The following is a 19,606-nucleotide window of genomic DNA, read 5'->3' on the forward strand; positions in this document are numbered from 1 at the left end:
AGGCTACGCTTAAAATCCCGACGTCCACCGGCCAATACGGCACAGGAACTTAAAGAAAGCAGTTTTAACATCAAGGATAAATGGAGGGAGGACTGGATTGCTAACTTGCCCAGGGCATCCCATGCCAGCTACGATCCTACCAGCAAACCGCAGGGCTTTTCGGCTCCGGGACGGCAATGGTGCCAACTAAACAGACTTCGCACTGAAAGCGGGCGATCCGGAGAATTTATGTTTAAGTGTGGGTGGCGAGATACGCCGAAGTGCGACTGTGGAGCACCCGTACAGTCCATTTACCACATTGTCCATGAGTGTCCAAAAAGAAAGTACAAGCGAGATCCTCTGGAGTTACTTAAGCTAAGCGAAAACGCAGCCCATTGGGTGAAGACCTTAGATATTAATTTGTAAAGCGACCAAGAATTGAAATATGCCATACGACTAAATAAATAAATAGGGACTATCATTCGACGCGAGAGGTATAACTGAAACCTCGTTGCAATGACGCCATTTGCAATAACGAGAAACGGACCTGTATGAGAGAGATTTAAGCAATAAGCAGTCTTTTATTACGACTTTCGGTGGCGTTCCGCAGGACAATGGGGTTGACAACTGTCAAGGGTTTGCATAGATGGCGCCATCATATAGTCTGTTATAAGGGTTATTTTAAATTCCATAGAAAATTAGAAATTCGCGCCATTTTCTACTGACAAAGCTGTTTAACCGACTATAGTTTGCCCCTTTCTCTAGTTTTGTTCTATAAGATTTGGCTTAAAAGACGCAAACAAGAATTTGACACAATTCTATTAGGAATTGACAGGGCAATCTATACTGGCGCTAGCTGTAAAATACTTCGACCGGCCAACCCCACTAGTCACACCAAAATAAGTTGGCATCGATTTTGACAGCCCAGACAGTGCCCGTGCAAGTGTTATTTTAAATGTCAAATTTCTATTAAATTATGACGTTTACTCAACACGTACACAGACTGGGCTATCAAAATCGCTGCTAACTTAGCTTGGTCTGACTCCAGTATCCCAATTCCCACTAGAGAGCGCTCCTGTCACCGAAAAAAAGGTCCAGCTTGATGCAACCGGAAAAGTGTTTCCCTTTGAACGCCACGCCTATCATGTGGGCCGCGTCGTCATGAATAGTGTTGGTTATGACTCGAGTCCTTTGAGTCCTCTGCTTTGAAACTCGACTCAGTTTTTCAGACTCACATATTAAGTCTTAACTCGAGTTATTTTCAACTTGTTAGAGACTCGAGTCTTTTCAGAGAACTCCAAATTTATTGTTTGCAAATTTTCGAAATACTTTGTCTTTAAGTAATAAGTCAGTTATATAGCACACAAATAATACAATAAAACAAAATTTCTTTACTTTTATTTAGGTTAAACCTATGAAATTGTTGACGGAGTCTCTATTCGGAGGCTCGAGTCCTTTTGAGCTCTTTTAAAAAAGACTCAATAAATGACTCGCCTCGGGACTTAAAAGACTCGGAAGTTTTTTAAGCGCCGAGTTTCGTAAAAACGAGTAGAGTTCTTCAAATTCAGACTCAAAAAACTCGAGTTCCTACCAACAGTAGTCATGAACCTTCTCGCAATGTACGAAGGACGATGTTGGCTGTAGATGTAGATGCGCGCGTCAGTTGATGCCTTTGGCGTTTATAGGGATAATATTTACTAGATTTAAACGGGGAGCGTATACATGTGTAATATAATATAAAATGGTGTTCCTTGTCTGTCCGAATTTTACACGAAGCTATATTGATTGTCGACGGCGCGGTCGTGTGGCGCTCCGCTGGCGACCAGCAGGGCTTCCAGCTCCGCCCGGCGCATCCTCACGTCGCTCCCGTGCGTTACGCCCAGCTGAAAACAGATTGGTTGGTAAGTTCTTTGTTTGGTTTTAAATAATAGGTAGCAATTGACTCTAATTTCATCGACTTTCTAAATATATTACACGTATGTTTTACCGCGGTATATTTTTTTATAATATGTATCAAAGCTACATGAGAATATTTGTGTTCACGCCCGGCAAAACGTCCCGCTTTGTTTTTTTTTAGCTTCTACAGATTATAAAACCTTGCTTTCGATTATAGTTGGCCACGCCCCCATAATAGCAGTGGACGTTTTCATGTTACGTTGTCAGCCAATAACTATGTCGTTGTTAGTACCTAATTAAATAAAAAAAAAATCTTTTTAAAATGACCCTTCATTTCTAGAATTGCAAATAAAAATGATATTACATTTCTAAATTCTTAACAAAAATATTGTAATCGGTTGAAAACCGCGTGAAACGTAAAGTCGTGCTGGACACGTTTGCTCAACAACAACGCTTCCAACATGTCTGCTGCGATCCGTTGTCTCATTCTATTTATTTTAACTATCGTTCCATCTCCCTCTATTGGGCTGATGTATCATAAACTTTCGTAGAGGCCTTTACACACTCAAAACCAGAAAGTTGACGAACTATGCTTCAAATTAGTGTTTGATTATTCACGTTCAAGCGCAATGCACGAGCAATAAATACAGTCAGCTGCAAATACCTTGACATTGATTATATTTTAATCATCAAAATTAGCAATAAAATATAATTGGCAACGTCACAATATACGTATAAGGTTTTTTTAAATAAGTTAAGGGTTGTATTTCAGCGCTGACCTTCGGGTCAGCATTATGCTGAGGCGAGCCCATTTCGTGGTAAACAATATCAATATGTTTTAATCTTTTATTTCTAATACATATATATACTTGTGTACTTATTTTATTTAAGTTTTACCATCATATAAATGCTTTATGATTATCTTTTGCCAAATATTTTTATTTTCTGCAAACTCAACTTTAAATATTTTAATAAATAATTGACATCAAAATATTTCTACAGATGTTAGTAGTGTAGTAGGGTACCATTGCAGCTAACTGTAAAACTAAAGAAACAATAATGCAAACACTCAAACATATTTATTGACAGTAAGATTCACACACCTTACTTAATACAATCGTCCTAACTAGCATCCTAAAAAAATAATTTTCAAATTTCTGCAAATTTCTCAAATCTAAACTTTAATAACATGAAAATACGAGTGAAGGCACGCGTCTTCGTGAATGACACGATCTTATAACTGATCTTATTCTGAATTAAGTAAGATGTGTGAAGCGGGTTTTGCAGAACTATTATCACTAAAAAGCAAATATAAAAATAAAATAAAAACACTTACCAAAAACAAAGTACGTTCAAAACGTCACCAAACACATATACATAACTAAAAAAACTGCAAATAAAAACAAAAAGCCATTCCACATAAAAAGTTTAATAATAAAATTTACAACCAAGAAAATTACGATTAAAGCTTGGAAGAACATGAGTTCAATTTGTACACCTTAAAAGATAATAAATATAAGAGTTAGTCTAAAATAATTAGTAATCTACATGTAAGACAAAATCCATTCTATATATGTGAAAATGAAAAAGCCATATTCTTTTAAAGAATTACTTAAATGAATTATAACGAAAACATCTGGCAAGAAAACAATACATAGTCGACAACACAAAATGCAATAAAAATAACAAATATACAAAGCATTGCACTAATTCGAAATTTACCTTCCTCCTATCTCTACTTATAACTAAAATGCGCAGTGACGTCATTGAAATACGACTACATCAATATTTACTCAATGTTACGTCATTTACGTATATTGACATGTAATGTTATTCAAAAGCTGCCTTTACACTGAGGCGGGAAGCGGGACTTCGTAATCGCGATCGCCTGGCGCCCGGGGCAGGGCATATTTCTTCGCCGTCTGGTTGGCGTTCAAAAGGTTAAGTATTTTTATTTTATTATTCAAATTAGTTACACAGCATTACAGTATAACTACCAAGGCACTGCGAACTACAAAACATAAAAATACAAGATACGGGAAAACGCAATTAATAACAAATTACAATTCGAACATTGGATTTGGGCATTGGAAGCATTCAACCGGAAAAGCACTGAGGAGGTAGTAAATATAAACGTGTTTTTTAAGACGAATGTGGACGACGGCACCAGATTGCTTCTCCTTATAAACGTAGCCCAAGGTCAGTACCCAGTTATTATAAAAAATAGGAGCATTCAAAAATTTGTTTTAATTAAATTTTGTTCAAAAGATCGAAAAAAGTGAAACGAAGGGGCATAGCTATTCTTTAGCATAGCATTATCTATCACTTACGCGCTAATACGACCTATATCTAAGGACGGGCCTTACGGGCAATAAGAATGGGGCCAGTACAGTGCGGTGTCACGCACATGAATTCGAGCCAGTCGATCAGTCTAACGCCACAACGCGATTGGTTGATGAGTTCGCATCACGCGCGCGATTGTTCGCAACTAGTTGCGTTAGATTGCTCGATTGGCTCGAATCCGTGAGTGACACCACTGAACTAGCACCAGTCTTAGTGCCAATACGCCTTAGATATATGTCAATACGCTAATAGAATTTCTACTTTAGCATTCCTATTTAAGGTTCAAATTAGATTGCACTGGTTCTCTGCTATTTGGTTGATTCCCGCACGTCACCTCATCTCCGCCTCAGTGGAAAGGCAGCTTAAATATAGCGCTTAGATGAGGGCTACCGTTTTTGTGCTCACCAGTTGGCGCCACTGTAGATGGAGGTCCAGAAAAACAGCTCACGAAATTCTCATATACTTATTAAAAAAAAAAAAAACAATACGTTCTAATACACACAAAGATATTTTAACGTCTAAATTTGCCGTTTTTTAAACCTGTTTAATTTTGCATAATATTTTAGTTGGCGATTTTTTTAAACCACTAACATTATTGAACTATATCTGATGTTTACAATGAATAATCAAAAATGGAGAAAGATTTACCGCAATAAGGATTGAAAATAAGCGATAAAAAATTCTATGCATTTGACATTTTGAAAGACCTCCGTCTACCCCAGCGCCCCTAGCGGCGAAATTAACCCTCATTGGCCTGATGCCATTTTATTACTCTGTCAATGTCGTTTGATTTGATTAAAAAAGATATGTGTTATTCTTAGTTGGAGACCTTACTAGGGTAATTTATTCTATTTTTTTGCAAGATTAAGGCTGCTTTTCCACTGAGGCCGAGATGAGAGGAACGAATCAACCAATGGCATTGGTCGTTGTCTTCGCTGCGCTGGATTACAGACAATGCTATTGGTTCCCCTCTTATCTCCGCCTAATTGGAAACGCAGCCTTACTGCACAAGTCTAACTGAAAACTCACTGGGTTAAACATATATAAGCAATATAAGCTTTGATGATAGTTTCATAAAACATTCGAAACTGTTATCTACATTTGAATTGTAGTACACATTTTGTGTTTGTAACTTATTTATATTCTAATTATTTCTTAATTGTATGATTACATCTTAAAAACCAATGTTTAAATACGAATTTTACAAACACCTCAATAAATAAAATGCATAAGAACCGACTACTTTAAAATTACAAAAATATTATTTAAAGTTTGATGGTATACATTCCTCTATAAGTTTAAATTAATTTCGTTTGATTCAAAATCTAGAACCTACATATTTAACTAAAATATGTTTTTTAACATAAAAAGATGCAGTCTCAGATCTTAATTGAAAGATTATCATAAGATTTAAGAGTACAGTCGAGTTCATGAATATGTATACATTTTTTCACCTTATTGCAATGGATTAAGATGAAGAAATGTATACATATTTATATAGAACTCGATTGTACACCATATAATTTCATGTCACATAAAAATTGAACAACTATATACATAAGTACATTGTACAATTTGGCCTTTATGCGCGCAGTCGCCATCAGATATATCGGGGCGGCCGAGATGCTCAAAAATATCTGAACACGCACTCTAACGCCTTGGCAGCTCCGATATATCTGATGGCGACTGTACAACGCGGAAGCAGAGATTCTATACACTACTATAGTACCGTGAAATGGGGTAATGTAAGACGGATTTCGAATTTAAAGAAAAAAAATTGCCTAGGTTCTTCTATACATTCAGTACCAACCTAAAAGTCAATGGTTTTCATACGATCGTTGTTCATTGAAATATTAATAATTAACGTATATTTTAACTAGTAATAGGGAATATTACGCGAAACTCTGCGTAGGGGGCGCTACTACCACAATCCATCACAATCTGAGGGTCTACCGCGAAACAAGAAAATCGAAATTTTGTTATCTAACCTCTCTATCACTCTTGCATATTCGAGCGATAAAGAGGTAGATAACTAAATTTAGATTTTCACGTTTCCCGGTAGGCCCTTTGTAAACAAACTGTCTTGATGCATCAATGTCATATTTTATTATCTGTAAAAACTTGTCAAAAAACAGTTTAAGACACAATATGTATAAGTTACTCTGTTTTATGAAAGGTGCTAGTGCTGCACTCTGACGGCCGAATATATCAGTAATACTTTGATAAAATAGAAAAGGTTTAAGTATATAAACTGTTAATAAAATGGTGGTTGTCCACAAAAAGTGCGAAATTACGAAGTAATTAGGCAAATTGGTTTGTTTACATTATTTAGTCTTTCTATTGAACTCCACTTTTAGTACGTCTAGACGCAATGTCGCATTTAATTTGAGGCATTTTTCGCATGTTTTTCGCTATAAAATAATAAACACCAGTCTAATTTTCCCCCATTTGACGGTAACTAAGTTCCGTTTTACAAACCTAAAGACGCTAAGCACGTAGAATTTCGTATATTGACCCGCCTGTTCATCCGCATTGAATCGCCAAGGGGGAGGGAGGGAGGCAGTTGCCCCCCTATGCCCCTTAAGCGCAGAGTTTCGTAAAAACGAGTAGAGTTCTTCAAATTCAGACTCAAAAGACTCGAGTTCCTACCAACACTAATGCGAGGGGGTAACAATATAATTATGCGCTAGAGATAGGAAAAGGCGGGTCAATGTACGAAATTCTTTGTGCTTAGCGTCCTTACTTCATTCAAATTACAGTTAGATAGGCCAATTTACTACTGCTACCAACTGTCATTTGAATATAAAACGAGAGAGATTAGATTGGAAATTGCCAATCGAACTGATATTTTAGTATCTGGATTTAACGGTTTAGAAAGTTAAATTATGCCCCTATAAAACTGCATAAGGTGCATTGGGACAATTTCGAGAGTAGGGTAATTTTGAAAATGGCAAATATCTATAAAACCAGACATACTTAATACTTTTTCCTTTCTCATGCTCTGAAAGATACGTATCATTTATACGTGTCTGCTCTAGAGCACTGTACTTTCTAAGCACGTTTTTTTTCTTTTTTTTTAACATAAGCAATAAAAAAAATGGTTTTGAATGGACTTATTGTACAATTTGCATTCTGATAATTAACTCCCCATTCCATAAATAACGACATTTTTTACCTAAATTGTTAATTGAAAGTATATTTTTATACCCTCCAGAAATACTACTTAGCCGTTTTTTAATACGCATGTATTTTACTTTCCTCGCATTCGAAATGAAAAGTAGAGTCTTTAACTCTGGTGAAAGGCGTGATTTCAGTTTCGGACTATCAATATCGGCAGTATCGGCGATATCGGCGCTCTCACATCCCTTGGTTAACAATCTACTATAGCAACACTTACGTTACTCTGCTATGCGTATTGCTAGAGTAGCAATTGGTTCTAGTTCAGCAGATATTTACTATTTTCACAATTACCCCGCTTTCGAAGTATTCCAACGCACCCTCGCACACGCAGTAACATGGTCGCATTTTTATTGTCTGTCACGTTCTAACAAGTGGTTAAGTGCGAAAGGGACAGGCATAGTGACAGGTGATAAAAATGCAACCATGCTGCGGGGCCTGTAGGTATTCGAAAATAGCATGCTATAAATATGTATATCATTAATGTGTAATATATACAACACAAATTTATATGAAGCTTGAACACGAAGTTAAGGTAGGGCTGCCATCCGTCCGGGTTTTCCCGGATTTGTCCTAGTTTGGAGGACGGAAAGTTAGTGGGAAAACCCGGACACTTTTCATGTAAGGAAACACATTAAAACTACATGTAAAATTAAAAATCTTGTTTTTTAAAAATATAATTTTCGGACTCGTCCGGGGAAAAAATGCGATTTACGCCAAATGTCCGGGTTTTTTTGAATCTTTGTCCGGGTTTGGCGAAATTCGAGATGGCAGCCCTAAGTTAAGGGAACAAAAATGCATTAATTTATCTATGTAAAATAACATAAGTATACAGTGTATTTATTGATTTATTACATGACACGGAAAAACAAACAACAGAAACTTCACATAAAATACATAAATGAAAGCAAATATTGTTTTTGTTTTTATGAACTTTTATATTTTATAACATTTACCAGCGATGTTTGGATACTAGATTGAAACATATTATATCTTATTTTATTTGGTGGGAAAATAATGCCACTTTGCATAAATTAATCCAAGGCCCCTGTCCCACCGCGAAAGTGAAAGCAAATAAGATTAACTAAACGAAGAATGCTTATACTCTGTATCTTTAAGTATTTAAATAAAAGTAAACAAACATTTAGTACATTTTCGGGTAGTTTTAACATTCATTGGTCATCCAAATACAAAACCGCTTGTATCTGTCACTGAACGACCTGACTTTGACCTTTATTATTTGATCATGTAATGTTTTCATCTACCCTCAACAGGCTTAAGGAGACATTTGAGGGTAGATTTTGTTTACTTTTATTATACAGAGTATAGTAGCTGACATAATCTGTGGCCCAACCAAGAGTCTTGAAGAAACTGTCACCATCCACGTAGGGATCATTATTCGAGGCGAGAGGTTCGTATCATCCACGATGACGCGTAGATTTGTCAAATCTAACCTTTAATAACACGACAACACGATTTAAGGCACACGTCTTCGTGAATGACACGATCTATATAGTTTCCCGCTAATCGTCAGCGGTGGGTTGGGTGCCTAAGTAGGTCTCTAAGACGGTTATCACACAGGTGCTTGCCGCGTGCCGCTTAAATATAACTCTGATAGATAGTGCCAGACCAAGATACGTTTGCAGCGATTTTGATAGCCCAGACAGTGCAAGTGTTATTTTAAACGTCAAACGTCCTCTGGAATTGCAGGCGTACATAGGCTTTTATTTTAATACCACGTCGGTGGCAAACAAGCATACGGCCCGCCTGATGGTAAGCAGTCACCGTAGCCTGTGGACGCCTGCAACACCAGAGATATTATATGCGCGTTGCCGACCCTTTAAAAACTTGTACACTCCTCTTTTGAAGAACCCCATACTGTAGCCCCTAGGCTACGGAGACTACTTATAATTAGGCGGGCTGTATGCTTGTTTGCCACCGACGTCATAAAAAAAAACCGGTTGTCTGTAAAGTCGGTTTACAGACTTACAGATGATAGTTGAACGTGACAACGTCATAAGAAAATACTGATGGATTGGTTTCATTTTTCAAAAGAAAATTTTAATTTTATTTGTTTGATAGATATTTTGTATGGATATAGAGGAGGTAATTGGAAATCACAATTGAATTGATCAAGTTACATTTATTTGTACGCATAAATACAATTGCTGCCGAACGCGGAGGCCGATTGTGCCTCTTTGTCGCTCGTTGCGCGCTCTCGCTTGCACTTCAAGCCTTAAATGGAACGCCTCAGAGCGAGGTAACGCCGCATGAGTCATGTTTTTTCGTGCGTGCAGCCGGCTCCATCGAATTATAAGACGTTGTCACTTCAAAAACATCTATGACATTATGACGTTTACTTAACACTTGCACAGGCTGGGGGTAATCAAAATCGCTGTCAACTTAGCTTGGTCTGACTCTAGCACGATTCTTTTTAACGGTCATTAAATGGCGAATTAAGAATCCACTAAAAATATATTGAAATGCATAATGACTATTGAACCAAACCTATTCGAGTTAGTTTATGTGTAATAACTAATAGTTTCTTGAAGAGTAAAACTCTCGTGACTTTAACATATGCTTTTATTTATACATGTAAAAACACTTAAGTATTTTATTTGTGTTTTTTTATTTGAGCAAGGTTGTTCAATGTGACTTGGTTATCCCCTTATTATTTATCATAAAATTCTTCTGTTTAATTTTATCTGTTCTAAAAAACGCAAAGTAGTATTAAAAAAACCGGGTAAGTGCGAGTCGGACTCGCGCACGAAGGGTTCCGTACCATTATTGCCACTTGTTGTATGGGAGCCCCCCTTAAATATTTATTTTATTCTGTTTTTAGTATTTGTTGTCATAGCGGCAACAGAAATACATCATCTGTGAAAATTTCAACTGTCTAGGTATCACGGTTCATAAGATACAGCCTGGTGCCAGATGGACGGACGGACGGACGGACAGCGAAGTCTCAGTAATAGGGTCCCGTTTGATCCTTTGGGTACGGAACGCTAAAAAACGTTCGATCAGCGACAATATAGCCATCTTCGACAAAATAATTCCGCTTAGATAGTCGCGGCTGGGAACCAAAAGAGTAGTTACATCCTAACAAAACATATGACTTTTACCGTTACATGGCGACCGCGCCAATGTCCGAGAGTACCTTTAGTTACCAACACGATGGTACTATATACTAGTAATGCTCACTTGTCGGTTGTCGCTGGCGGCGCTGACCACGTACTCCGTGAGCGTGACGTCGGCCGCGCCGCCGGACTCCAGCGGGATGGGGTGCGCCCGGAAGTGCTCCAGCATGTCGTGGACGTTGGGGAACCAGAGGTGCTGGACCCGGCACTGGCCGGTCTCGCTAAGCGTCATACGCAGGTGTTTGGCGCGGCCCTGGGACAAGGCAATATTGTTAGAGATCATTGTAGAAGAGACGTGAAGCAATTATATTAGTACTATAGATAGGTTATAATTATATGCAATGAGCACAAAAAATACTTCGACGTTTATGGTACGAATAAATCCGTTACAAACTGAAAATGTCTGTTGCAAGCGGAACCAGATGGCGCTATGCGGCATCATACGTTTTGTTTTAACTGAATTATCAAACGTCAATTGTTGACCGCCAGCGTTGCATAATGTACAAAGCTGTACTGCACCATCTATATTAGTTGTCAAAATCAAGTCCATTCGAATTAAAATATGATTACTGTCAAAAATTACGATAAAAATAATATTAAAAATATACAACTAACAGTGTGAAACCATTATCGGCCCTCTGTCTATCTCGGTTGCAAAAAAGTATCGAGAAGAGACGAGTACAATAAGCATCAAAAGTAGTTAAGTAGCAGACCAAACGACGCGCCAAAGTATCTATACTGTCTAATAACTTAACAAAAATACATCTCTTTTTGTATTTGTTTGTCTCTATATGTAGAAAAATTAAGCTGTGACGCATAGAGTTTGTAAGAACTCGTGTCTTTTAAGTGTAAATTTGAAGAATTCCAGTCCATATTACGCGACTCTGGGAAGTCCCCAGTCGAGTCCTAGGTTTTATCCACGAGTGATTTGTGCATAACCCATGAATTTAACGTGGAGACAATGCCTTTTAGAAAACTTTTGTACATCATTTGAGAATTCTCTTTAAAGGGCTCTCAAATTATTAAAAAAACTTAGGTCTCGAAAAGTTCGACTTACTGAATAGTCTGAAAAACTGAGTCGAGTCTTAAAGCAGAGGACTCGAAGGGCTCGAGTCTTAATCAACCCTAGTGACACATTCTTTTGAACGCGAAATGTAGGGCATATATTTTTGGCGCGTTGTTTTATCCGCTACTATTCAAGCTGACTGTACAAAATATACTTGGCACCTTATAAGTATGTTTTCATCAGTATCACACTTGCTCGAAAAAGATCTTATTTCATGCAGGTGTACTGAAGGACAAAGGCCTATATTGTTACCGCGGGAGTTATGGAATTCATACAAACAAAGTAGTGTAAATAAGTTTTACTTTTAAAATACTGACATTTACTTAATATGTATCAAAATATTACATAGATGAAAATATTTTAACATAATTTTCAATCGTGGCTGAATGCTGAATAGGTCTGTGCCTTCGATGCCTAACCTGTTTAATAATGACAATATGGCGGACGAATGTTTGATATGTCACCGTATTTAAGAATTATTTCGCTAACAATTTAGTGTGATGAAAAACCTTGTATGTAACTCCGGGGGTAATAATATTGCAAACTCGGGTCTTTTATTCCCTCGCTTCCAAAATTCACTTACCCCCCTCGTTGCACATTGTACTATAACGTACCTGGAAATTAAACGTAAGCACGTATTCCCCCTGCCTGGTCTCGGACTGGCGCACGAGGTAGCAGCCGTGCGCGGCGGCGCCGCCCGCCAGCACGCCGGCCGCCGCCGCCGCGCGCGCCAGCGTGCCGTGGAACCACGGCCACTCCGCCAGCGACACGCGCGCCGTGCACGCTTCTTCTGCTATTGAACCTGCCCAACAACATTAACTTAAGCGTGAGATTAAAAAAAAGTCTCTCCAATTCTCAATAATATTTTCTTTAACTTTCAAAAAGAAAATGGTATCATTCGATTCCTTACATTCTATTGAAAAATAAATTGTATGACAATTATGTAAGAAGCTACACGAAGGTCAGAAATGAGAGTTAGTCTGACGCTCGTACTCGACGATTGAAACGCCTCTGACAAAATGATATTGTAATCTGTCGTCACATTACATTAGTCTGTACTAAATGTATGGAAGATCAAGAAAATTGCTATTTTGACCGTGAAATATTGCGTTTATGTAAATAGTTGTTATACAATAGAATGTAAGGAATCGAATGATACGATTTTTTTGTTCTTTATGAAAGTAAAAAAGATTTTTGGGAATTTGGAGACATTTAAAATATTTCAATATATCTTTTTAAATTCTACTTGATTTATAATGGATGACTCGTTTTCTATCCATTTAGCTAATTCAACATATGTCAAGTATCCAATTATATTGCTTTCGCCGGTGATGCCGGCTGTCTATGTCACTGTGCGAGCTTGACAGCAATATAATAATGCGAGTGCAACAGAGATGTCATCAGGCGGTCTCTTCTTTATTTTATTATTTAATCGACTATGGTAAGAGTGGCAAGCCACTTAATCGATTCGCGACATCGTATCAAAATTACGAAACCGATCTGACTCTAAAAAGGTGTTTTTAAGTATAACACGTAGTCGGGTTGGTTTTTCAATAATTTTGTTTATAGAATCTTTAGGTTTCTTTTTTTTATTAGAATCAAATGTCTATACGGGAATAACTGCATCAAAGTAATGCAAAGTTCAAGTTCCTTTAACATTAATAACAATAATATGATATCCCACATGGTGAGAATCTCGTGAAAGCCGAGAAGGACAAGTCCATCAAGTACCTAGACTTGGCTCACGAGATAACCGCCATGCGGGATGATGATTCGACGATCATTGTCCCGATAGTCGTTTCAGCGAACGGTCTCATAGGGAAGAGTCTCGACCGACACCTTGAGAGACTCGCTAAGTGGTTGAATCAAGGGTCAGATGCAGAAGGCGGTAATCTTGGACACGGCGCGGATAGCCCGGCGGTTCCTTTCTCTGCGGCCCTGACCACCGCCAGCTTGGGCTCTACCCCGCTGCTGGCGGCACCCTAGATTAGGTTATATTATAATATGTTTATATGTATCTTATATTATTTTTGTACAACTTTTTGTATTTTACTTTTATATCCATATTATAAAAACCTGGCCTAAGATGTAAGATAAATAAAGGGAATAATATGATATGATAGATTAGGTATATGACCTAAAAGTTAATGCTGACGTATATTTCAGTAGCATATGATGTAATTAATTATCTATAGGTATCTAATTGGATTTATTTTCCTCTTTAGTTCATGTTTCCTGAACTGAAATACTTTTATAGTGACATAACTAAGCTTAAATTAGTTTAGGCATGTAGATAAAGAATGTCATGTTAGTCGGTTAGTATTTTTGAAACGTGATTCACGAGATAATTAATATTGTATTTCATGAATGCGAAACACTTTAAAAAAAGTCATCGCCTCCCGTGTGCTACTTTGTCAGATGATGGTTCAGATGCTATTGTTACTAAAAAAAATCGTTAGATGGTTGTATCGCGGTGGTAAGAACGTCAGCTGGTCGTATGAACTTGTAAGAAATAAGCGCTTTACCTTTTTTTATGATAGTAAAAAAAAATGAAACTTTGCATGTAGCATTCCATCAGGAGTTTCAAATAAACAGTTACGCAATTTACACATTACGCATACTTTGCAGACATAAAGTGGTAAGGCGCGTATTTTTTACATATTCACGTCATCAACTGATGGTCTTTCCACCGCGATATAACCGGCTGACTGTTTTTTTAATTCATGATAGCATCTAAACTATCATCTGACAAAGTATCAGCCCGGAGGCGATGACTGACGATATATGCTCCTGGCCTGCGGTCTACATGATTAGGCGGGTCCACACATAGCGAGCATAAGCGCGAGGCAATATTCTCGCGCTCGAACCGGTCAGTGTAGACGTGCCTCGGCAGAGGCGGCGCGCTCAGGCGAGGAAAACGCGCACGCCGCCTCGGCCGAGGCACGTCTACACTCTGTGTGGACCAATGGTATGCGATTTATGCGACATTTAATCAATAAAAACAGATTCATTCGTACATAATTAAATATGGAAGTATTTTATGGTATAAGTATAACCTATTTAGATTTATATAATATCATTGCTTCCCAGCTCCCCACCATATTTTAGCTAACGAAGTCACGAAGCTTTAGATTTAAAAAAAAACAAAGTAGTGGCGCGGTAGTAGTTAGCGTGAAAGTTGTGGTTAACAAAAGTAAGTTAACTATGGGCCTATGCGCTACCGCGTTTTTTCATCTTTGCACATCTATATTCTATTAGAGCTTATGCTTACGTCGACGGCCCGTTAAAAAAACGCGGTAGCGCATAGGCCCTTAGTTAACTTACTTTTGTTAACCACTAACTTTCACGCTAACTACTACTGTGCCACTACTTTGTTTTTTTTTTTTTTTCAAATCTAAAGCGTTCGTGACTTCGAACAACAAACTCGACTTCGTGAAATGAACATGATTTCAATGGAATAAATGATATGATATGTATAGGCCCTAATAAAAATATTTTAAAAGTAAAGGTTAGTATATGAATTTATGAAAAAGTGTTCATAAATTACCTAATTCAGCCTCTTCAGGAGTATCAGTAGCTAAGTCAGCATTACTAGTGCTAGCAGGTAGATCTCTTCTCGGCGGCAGATCAGGCGGCGCCGGTTCAGGTAGGCCGGGTAGCGCGTCAGGTGGCGGTTGCGTCGTGGGTGCTGATCGCATGCAGTACTTGATTGTGGCTAGCCAGGACTTCATGTCGTCTACATCGGCAGCTTCTATTACATACTCCATGTTGTTGTCGGCCTGTGAAGAAATTATATTTGTGTTAGTAAATAGCTGAGCAGAAACTGAATGGTGGGAAGAATTTGATGCATTCCAGATCCTATGAACATTGTATGTAACAACTATGTATGTAGAAATCTGGATCCTCCCTAAAGAGTGATTAGGCGGGTCCACACAGAGCAAGCATACGCGCGAGGCAACTTTCTCCCGCACAAAACGGCCAGTGAATATTGACTGGAGAAAAATTTAGCCCATTGTCGAGCAGTCAAACATTTTAAGATAAAATAATGATTTTAAATAATTGGAGGTTGTTATCAGTCAACAATTAATCAATTTGCTTAAACATTTTAAATGATAAATCAAAGAAGGGAGCACATCTTTTTTATTTTATGTAATAGGCCACAAATTAGTTAATTAATAGGCGCATGCCGGGTGATATCGTGGCATGCTGCCCCCTACCCCCGCGTGTATTCTACCAAAAGGGATTAGTGACTAGAGTTCTCCCTGTTGTGTGCCAAGTTGCACCAAGCTTTCCCCGCCCGTAGGCCCACTGCCGGCTACTCGGGAGGGTTCGGCGCATACCAGGGAATGCCGCGACATGCCACTGCGGTATCCTCCAACGTGCTCCTCAATATCGCGGAGTAACAATCCTCCGTGATGCTCCGAGGTCGATCTCAGAATATTCAAATTTAAACCTGAATGTAATTGAAATAGGAAAGTATATAGTTTGATAAATTTAAAGTAATCTGCACTGCACTCTGCCAGTTTGGACGGGCCTTAATTGAAATATGGAAGAATACATATGCAGCTTCATTCATATCATCACCAGCATATCCATATATATTTCATTGGTGGGTAATTGGATACATGCCTTCTGTATGCAGGTTTCCTTATCCTAGTCATAGTTCAGCCCGCATTGCCAACATGCCTATTATTAAAGCTTCATAGCGAACGTAATGCAACAGTCACTGTCGCACTAATATGGAACTTTGCTATGCTGCAGAGCATTAACGACTAACTTGCCAACTAACGAGCCAACTTGCCGGCTCTGCGGGCAGCATAAAAAGTAAACAACTGACAGGTGGATATTAAATAGCTAGTAATGGTGAGCAAGTTTTGAGTTATTTTTCTAAGAAAATGTGTAATGATAATCTTGAATAACCGGCCAAGAGCATGTCGGGCCACGCTCAGTGTAGGGTTCCGTAGTTACTCTTCCGTCACAATAAGCTAAACTGGAGCTTAAAGTATAGTAAATTGTTAACCAAGGGATGAAACGGTACCTTTCACCCGAGTTAAACAAATAGGCAAATTTGCATAATCTGTACCTAATTAAAGTAAATCTTTTTACTATGAAGGGAAAACTTTTTGCGATAACTCAAAAACAGCTAAACTGATCATGTCCGCTATAGTTTTCATTTAATGTCTTTCTTAAGCTCTACTTCCGCGATTTTTTTCATATTTTTTGGACCTATGGTTCAAAAGTTAGAGGGGGGGGACACATTTTTTTTCTTTCGGAGCGATTATCTCCGAATATATTCACTTTATCAAAAAATGTTTCTTGAAAACCCCTATTACTTTTGAAAGACCTTTCCAACGATACCCCTCACTCTAGGGTTGAAGCGAAAAAAAAATTTCACCCCCACTTTACGTGTAGGGGAGGTACCCTAAAAAAAATTAAATTTTTAGATTTTATTGTACGACTTTATCGGCTTTATTGATTTATATATCCATGCCACATTTCAGCTTTCTAGCACTAACGACCACGGAGCAAAGCCTCGGACAGACAGACAGACGGACATGGCGAAACTATAAGGGTTCCTAGTTGACTACGGAACCCTAAAAAAGGCGGGCAGACAGACAGATGGACAGCAGAGTCTAATAGGGTCCGTTTTTTGTGAACAGAACCCTAAAAACTATACATGGAGTTCCTTACTCCAGTTCTGTCAGAGTATGAAGCTAAATTTTAGTTTCAACCAGAACAATTTCACTAGGCTTTCAATATACATTAATGTTTCATGAACAATTGGTTGAATAACAACAGCTTTGAATCATTACAACTACTTGGTAAAATGTTGCATCATGCAAGAATCTTAAAAGAATGAATAATAAACATTGTCATATTCTTTACCTTCAATACAAAAGTATTTTCATGGTCCGGCATTTCTAAAGCTGTAGTTTCTCTCGCCTCTGATATGAGAAAACAGAACACTCCACTCCTGGGCTTCTGAGCTTTCGGTGGGGAGTAAAATTCTAACATATAACCCCCAACAGTTTTCACTAGTGCTAGTCTGCATTTCTCCCATTTTTGCGGACCGGAGGGCTGCTCCAGACTTTCAGGAGTTAAATAATTAACCAAACCTTCTTTCCTACATTCTACTACTATTTTGGCTAGCTTAGTCTTACTCTGTTTGTTCAAATTAGACGATAATTCAACCTCGTCCGAATGCTGTTTGTGAAACAGACCTTTCCCTCTTCTAAGTCCTTTAAATGATAATCTTCTGAAGAATGGCTTGTGCTGTGTCTTGGGCGAGTCGGTGTCCTCTGAATAATCGCTTTCATCGTGTCCTGTGTGCGTCCCGTTCGGGACCTTGTGTTGCGCTTTTAGTTTACCAATTTCTATCTCGAACTGGTCGGAAAAACTGTCAACAAATTTCTTTAGAAGATCTTTGTGGGATACGCTGGGTCGGGAGGTGGGGTCTGTGGCACTACTCTGAACGTATTTCCAATACGCAGCCCTGGCGAATTCCGGAGCGGCGGCTTTGGCCTGACGCTCACAGAACTCGACCCATCCGTCGGGATCCCCGTCGGACGGGCCCGCCATGGCTAGCAGTCTCTTTAACAGCTCCACTTGGAATTTGGGTTTCCTTTTACTAAGCTGTATACAATAACACCACTGAAACAATTCACAGATTCACGGTTTCTTATCTATTTAAATGACAATTTTGCAATCAAAATACTCATTCCGAATGCTTCCTCACAAGTTTTCTCGCGAAAACAAGTTTTGTTGCCAGATGAAAATTTAAATAAATAACGGATGAAAGACATGAACTAAAATATTTAAATAAATTTAGTTACTAATTAAATTTGTACTTACCGTTTTTATATGAAATATTTAAAAATAATAATTTACATAATACATTTTGAAAAGTACACTCTTAGCAATTTTAAATTTAATTCCATCTAGTGACAATGATTGAATAACGTGACATAATGTTGTTATGAAGCGCCTCTAGGTGGCCGCTGAAAGTCAACATGTGAACCAACAGATGTCACGACTAAGGTGTGACGTCAATTTAACTTCAGCAGTAACCGATTTTTTCTCAAATCGCTACAGTGCCACAGTCGCCAAAAACTTTTATTAACTTAAGTTAATAAAAGTTTTTGGAACGATAATCAATTTTATTCGTTTCATTTTCTTTCTTAGTCAGTTCTGGGTTATAAAATTACTAATATTTCTTCTACTAATGTCAAAAAGCCCGTTCTAGGGGCCTACCGTGAAAACCGAAATTCGCAAATTGCGAATATCTTTCTCTTTTACTGTTACGAAGACTTCATTAGAGTGACAGAGAAAAATACCCGTAAAAATTGACGTACTTCGATTTTCACGGATATAGCCCTAAAAAATCGGGGGTCTAGCCAAAATGAAAAAATGTACCAGGATGACAGATGTTACGAAAAATCATGAGATTATTTCCATACATTATTTAAGTTTCCATTTCAGTGTAATTAAATTTGTAAATAAATATTATATACTTACCTACAAGTGTCATAGTTAGTTCAACAAGCCCCGTCCGATACATAAATTTGTATAGAAAATGACCTTTTCATCTCTCCTAATCGGAAAGTTCACCTTTCATAGGCGGATAGTTGAGTGGAAAATTGCATTTCCCACCCTAGGGTGGAAAGTAATTTTTCTTTAATTAGTATTTCAAGCAAGTGCTAACAGCTGTATATGCCATATTATTCTGTTAAAAGCTCTCATATTAGCTTCCGCATTTTCATACCAAGTATTATTTAAAAAAATATTACTTGTATTTAATATTTAAATGTATTTAGCAAAAATGAATATTTGATAATAAATCAATATAAATGTTTAAAATATTATCATTAAATTACATTTATTCATTCGGTACCACTTTTTTTAAGGCGCGTATACATTTAGGCCGTCTAAGACACAACCCAATGGTTTTAATTTTTTTTCCCGATCAAAACGTAAATGGCGCCAATTCCTACAGTCATAACTCATAACC

General features: G+C 37.9%; 1 protein-coding gene across 1 annotated transcript; it reads right to left on the reverse strand.

Annotated features, from left to right (window-relative positions):
- Positions 1-1,224: 1,224 nt before the first annotated feature.
- On the reverse strand, positions 1,225-18,359 carry LOC133529399 (SH2B adapter protein 1). Its single transcript, XM_061867103.1, has 5 exons — positions 17,485-18,359; positions 15,146-15,377; positions 12,213-12,400; positions 10,597-10,785; positions 1,225-1,862 (listed from the first exon to the last, which is right to left on the reverse strand). Exons 1-5 carry the CDS (start codon positions 18,175-18,177, stop codon positions 1,746-1,748), a joined length of 1,419 nt encoding a protein of 472 aa, XP_061723087.1. The 5' UTR covers positions 18,178-18,359; the 3' UTR covers positions 1,225-1,745.
- Positions 18,360-19,606: the final 1,247 nt, after the last annotated feature.

The sequence above is a fragment of the Cydia pomonella genome, chromosome 20 (assembly GCF_033807575.1).
Source record: "Cydia pomonella isolate Wapato2018A chromosome 20, ilCydPomo1, whole genome shotgun sequence".
Classification (NCBI taxonomy): Eukaryota; Metazoa; Arthropoda; class Insecta; order Lepidoptera; family Tortricidae; genus Cydia; species Cydia pomonella.

Bases quoted from the DNA above. Each gene is read 5' to 3' on its own strand.
- LOC133529399 (XM_061867103.1), bottom strand. From the start codon at position 18,177: ATGGCGGGCCCGTCCGACGGGGATCCCGACGGATGGGTCGAGTTCTGT. The intron at 15,378-17,484 runs GTAAAGAATATG...ATTTCTTCACAG, and splicing joins AAAATACTTTTGTATTGAAG to GCCGACAACAACATGGAGTA. The intron at 12,401-15,145 runs GTAATTTATGAA...GTTGTTGGGCAG, and splicing joins TCCTGAAGAGGCTGAATTAG to GTTCAATAGCAGAAGAAGCG.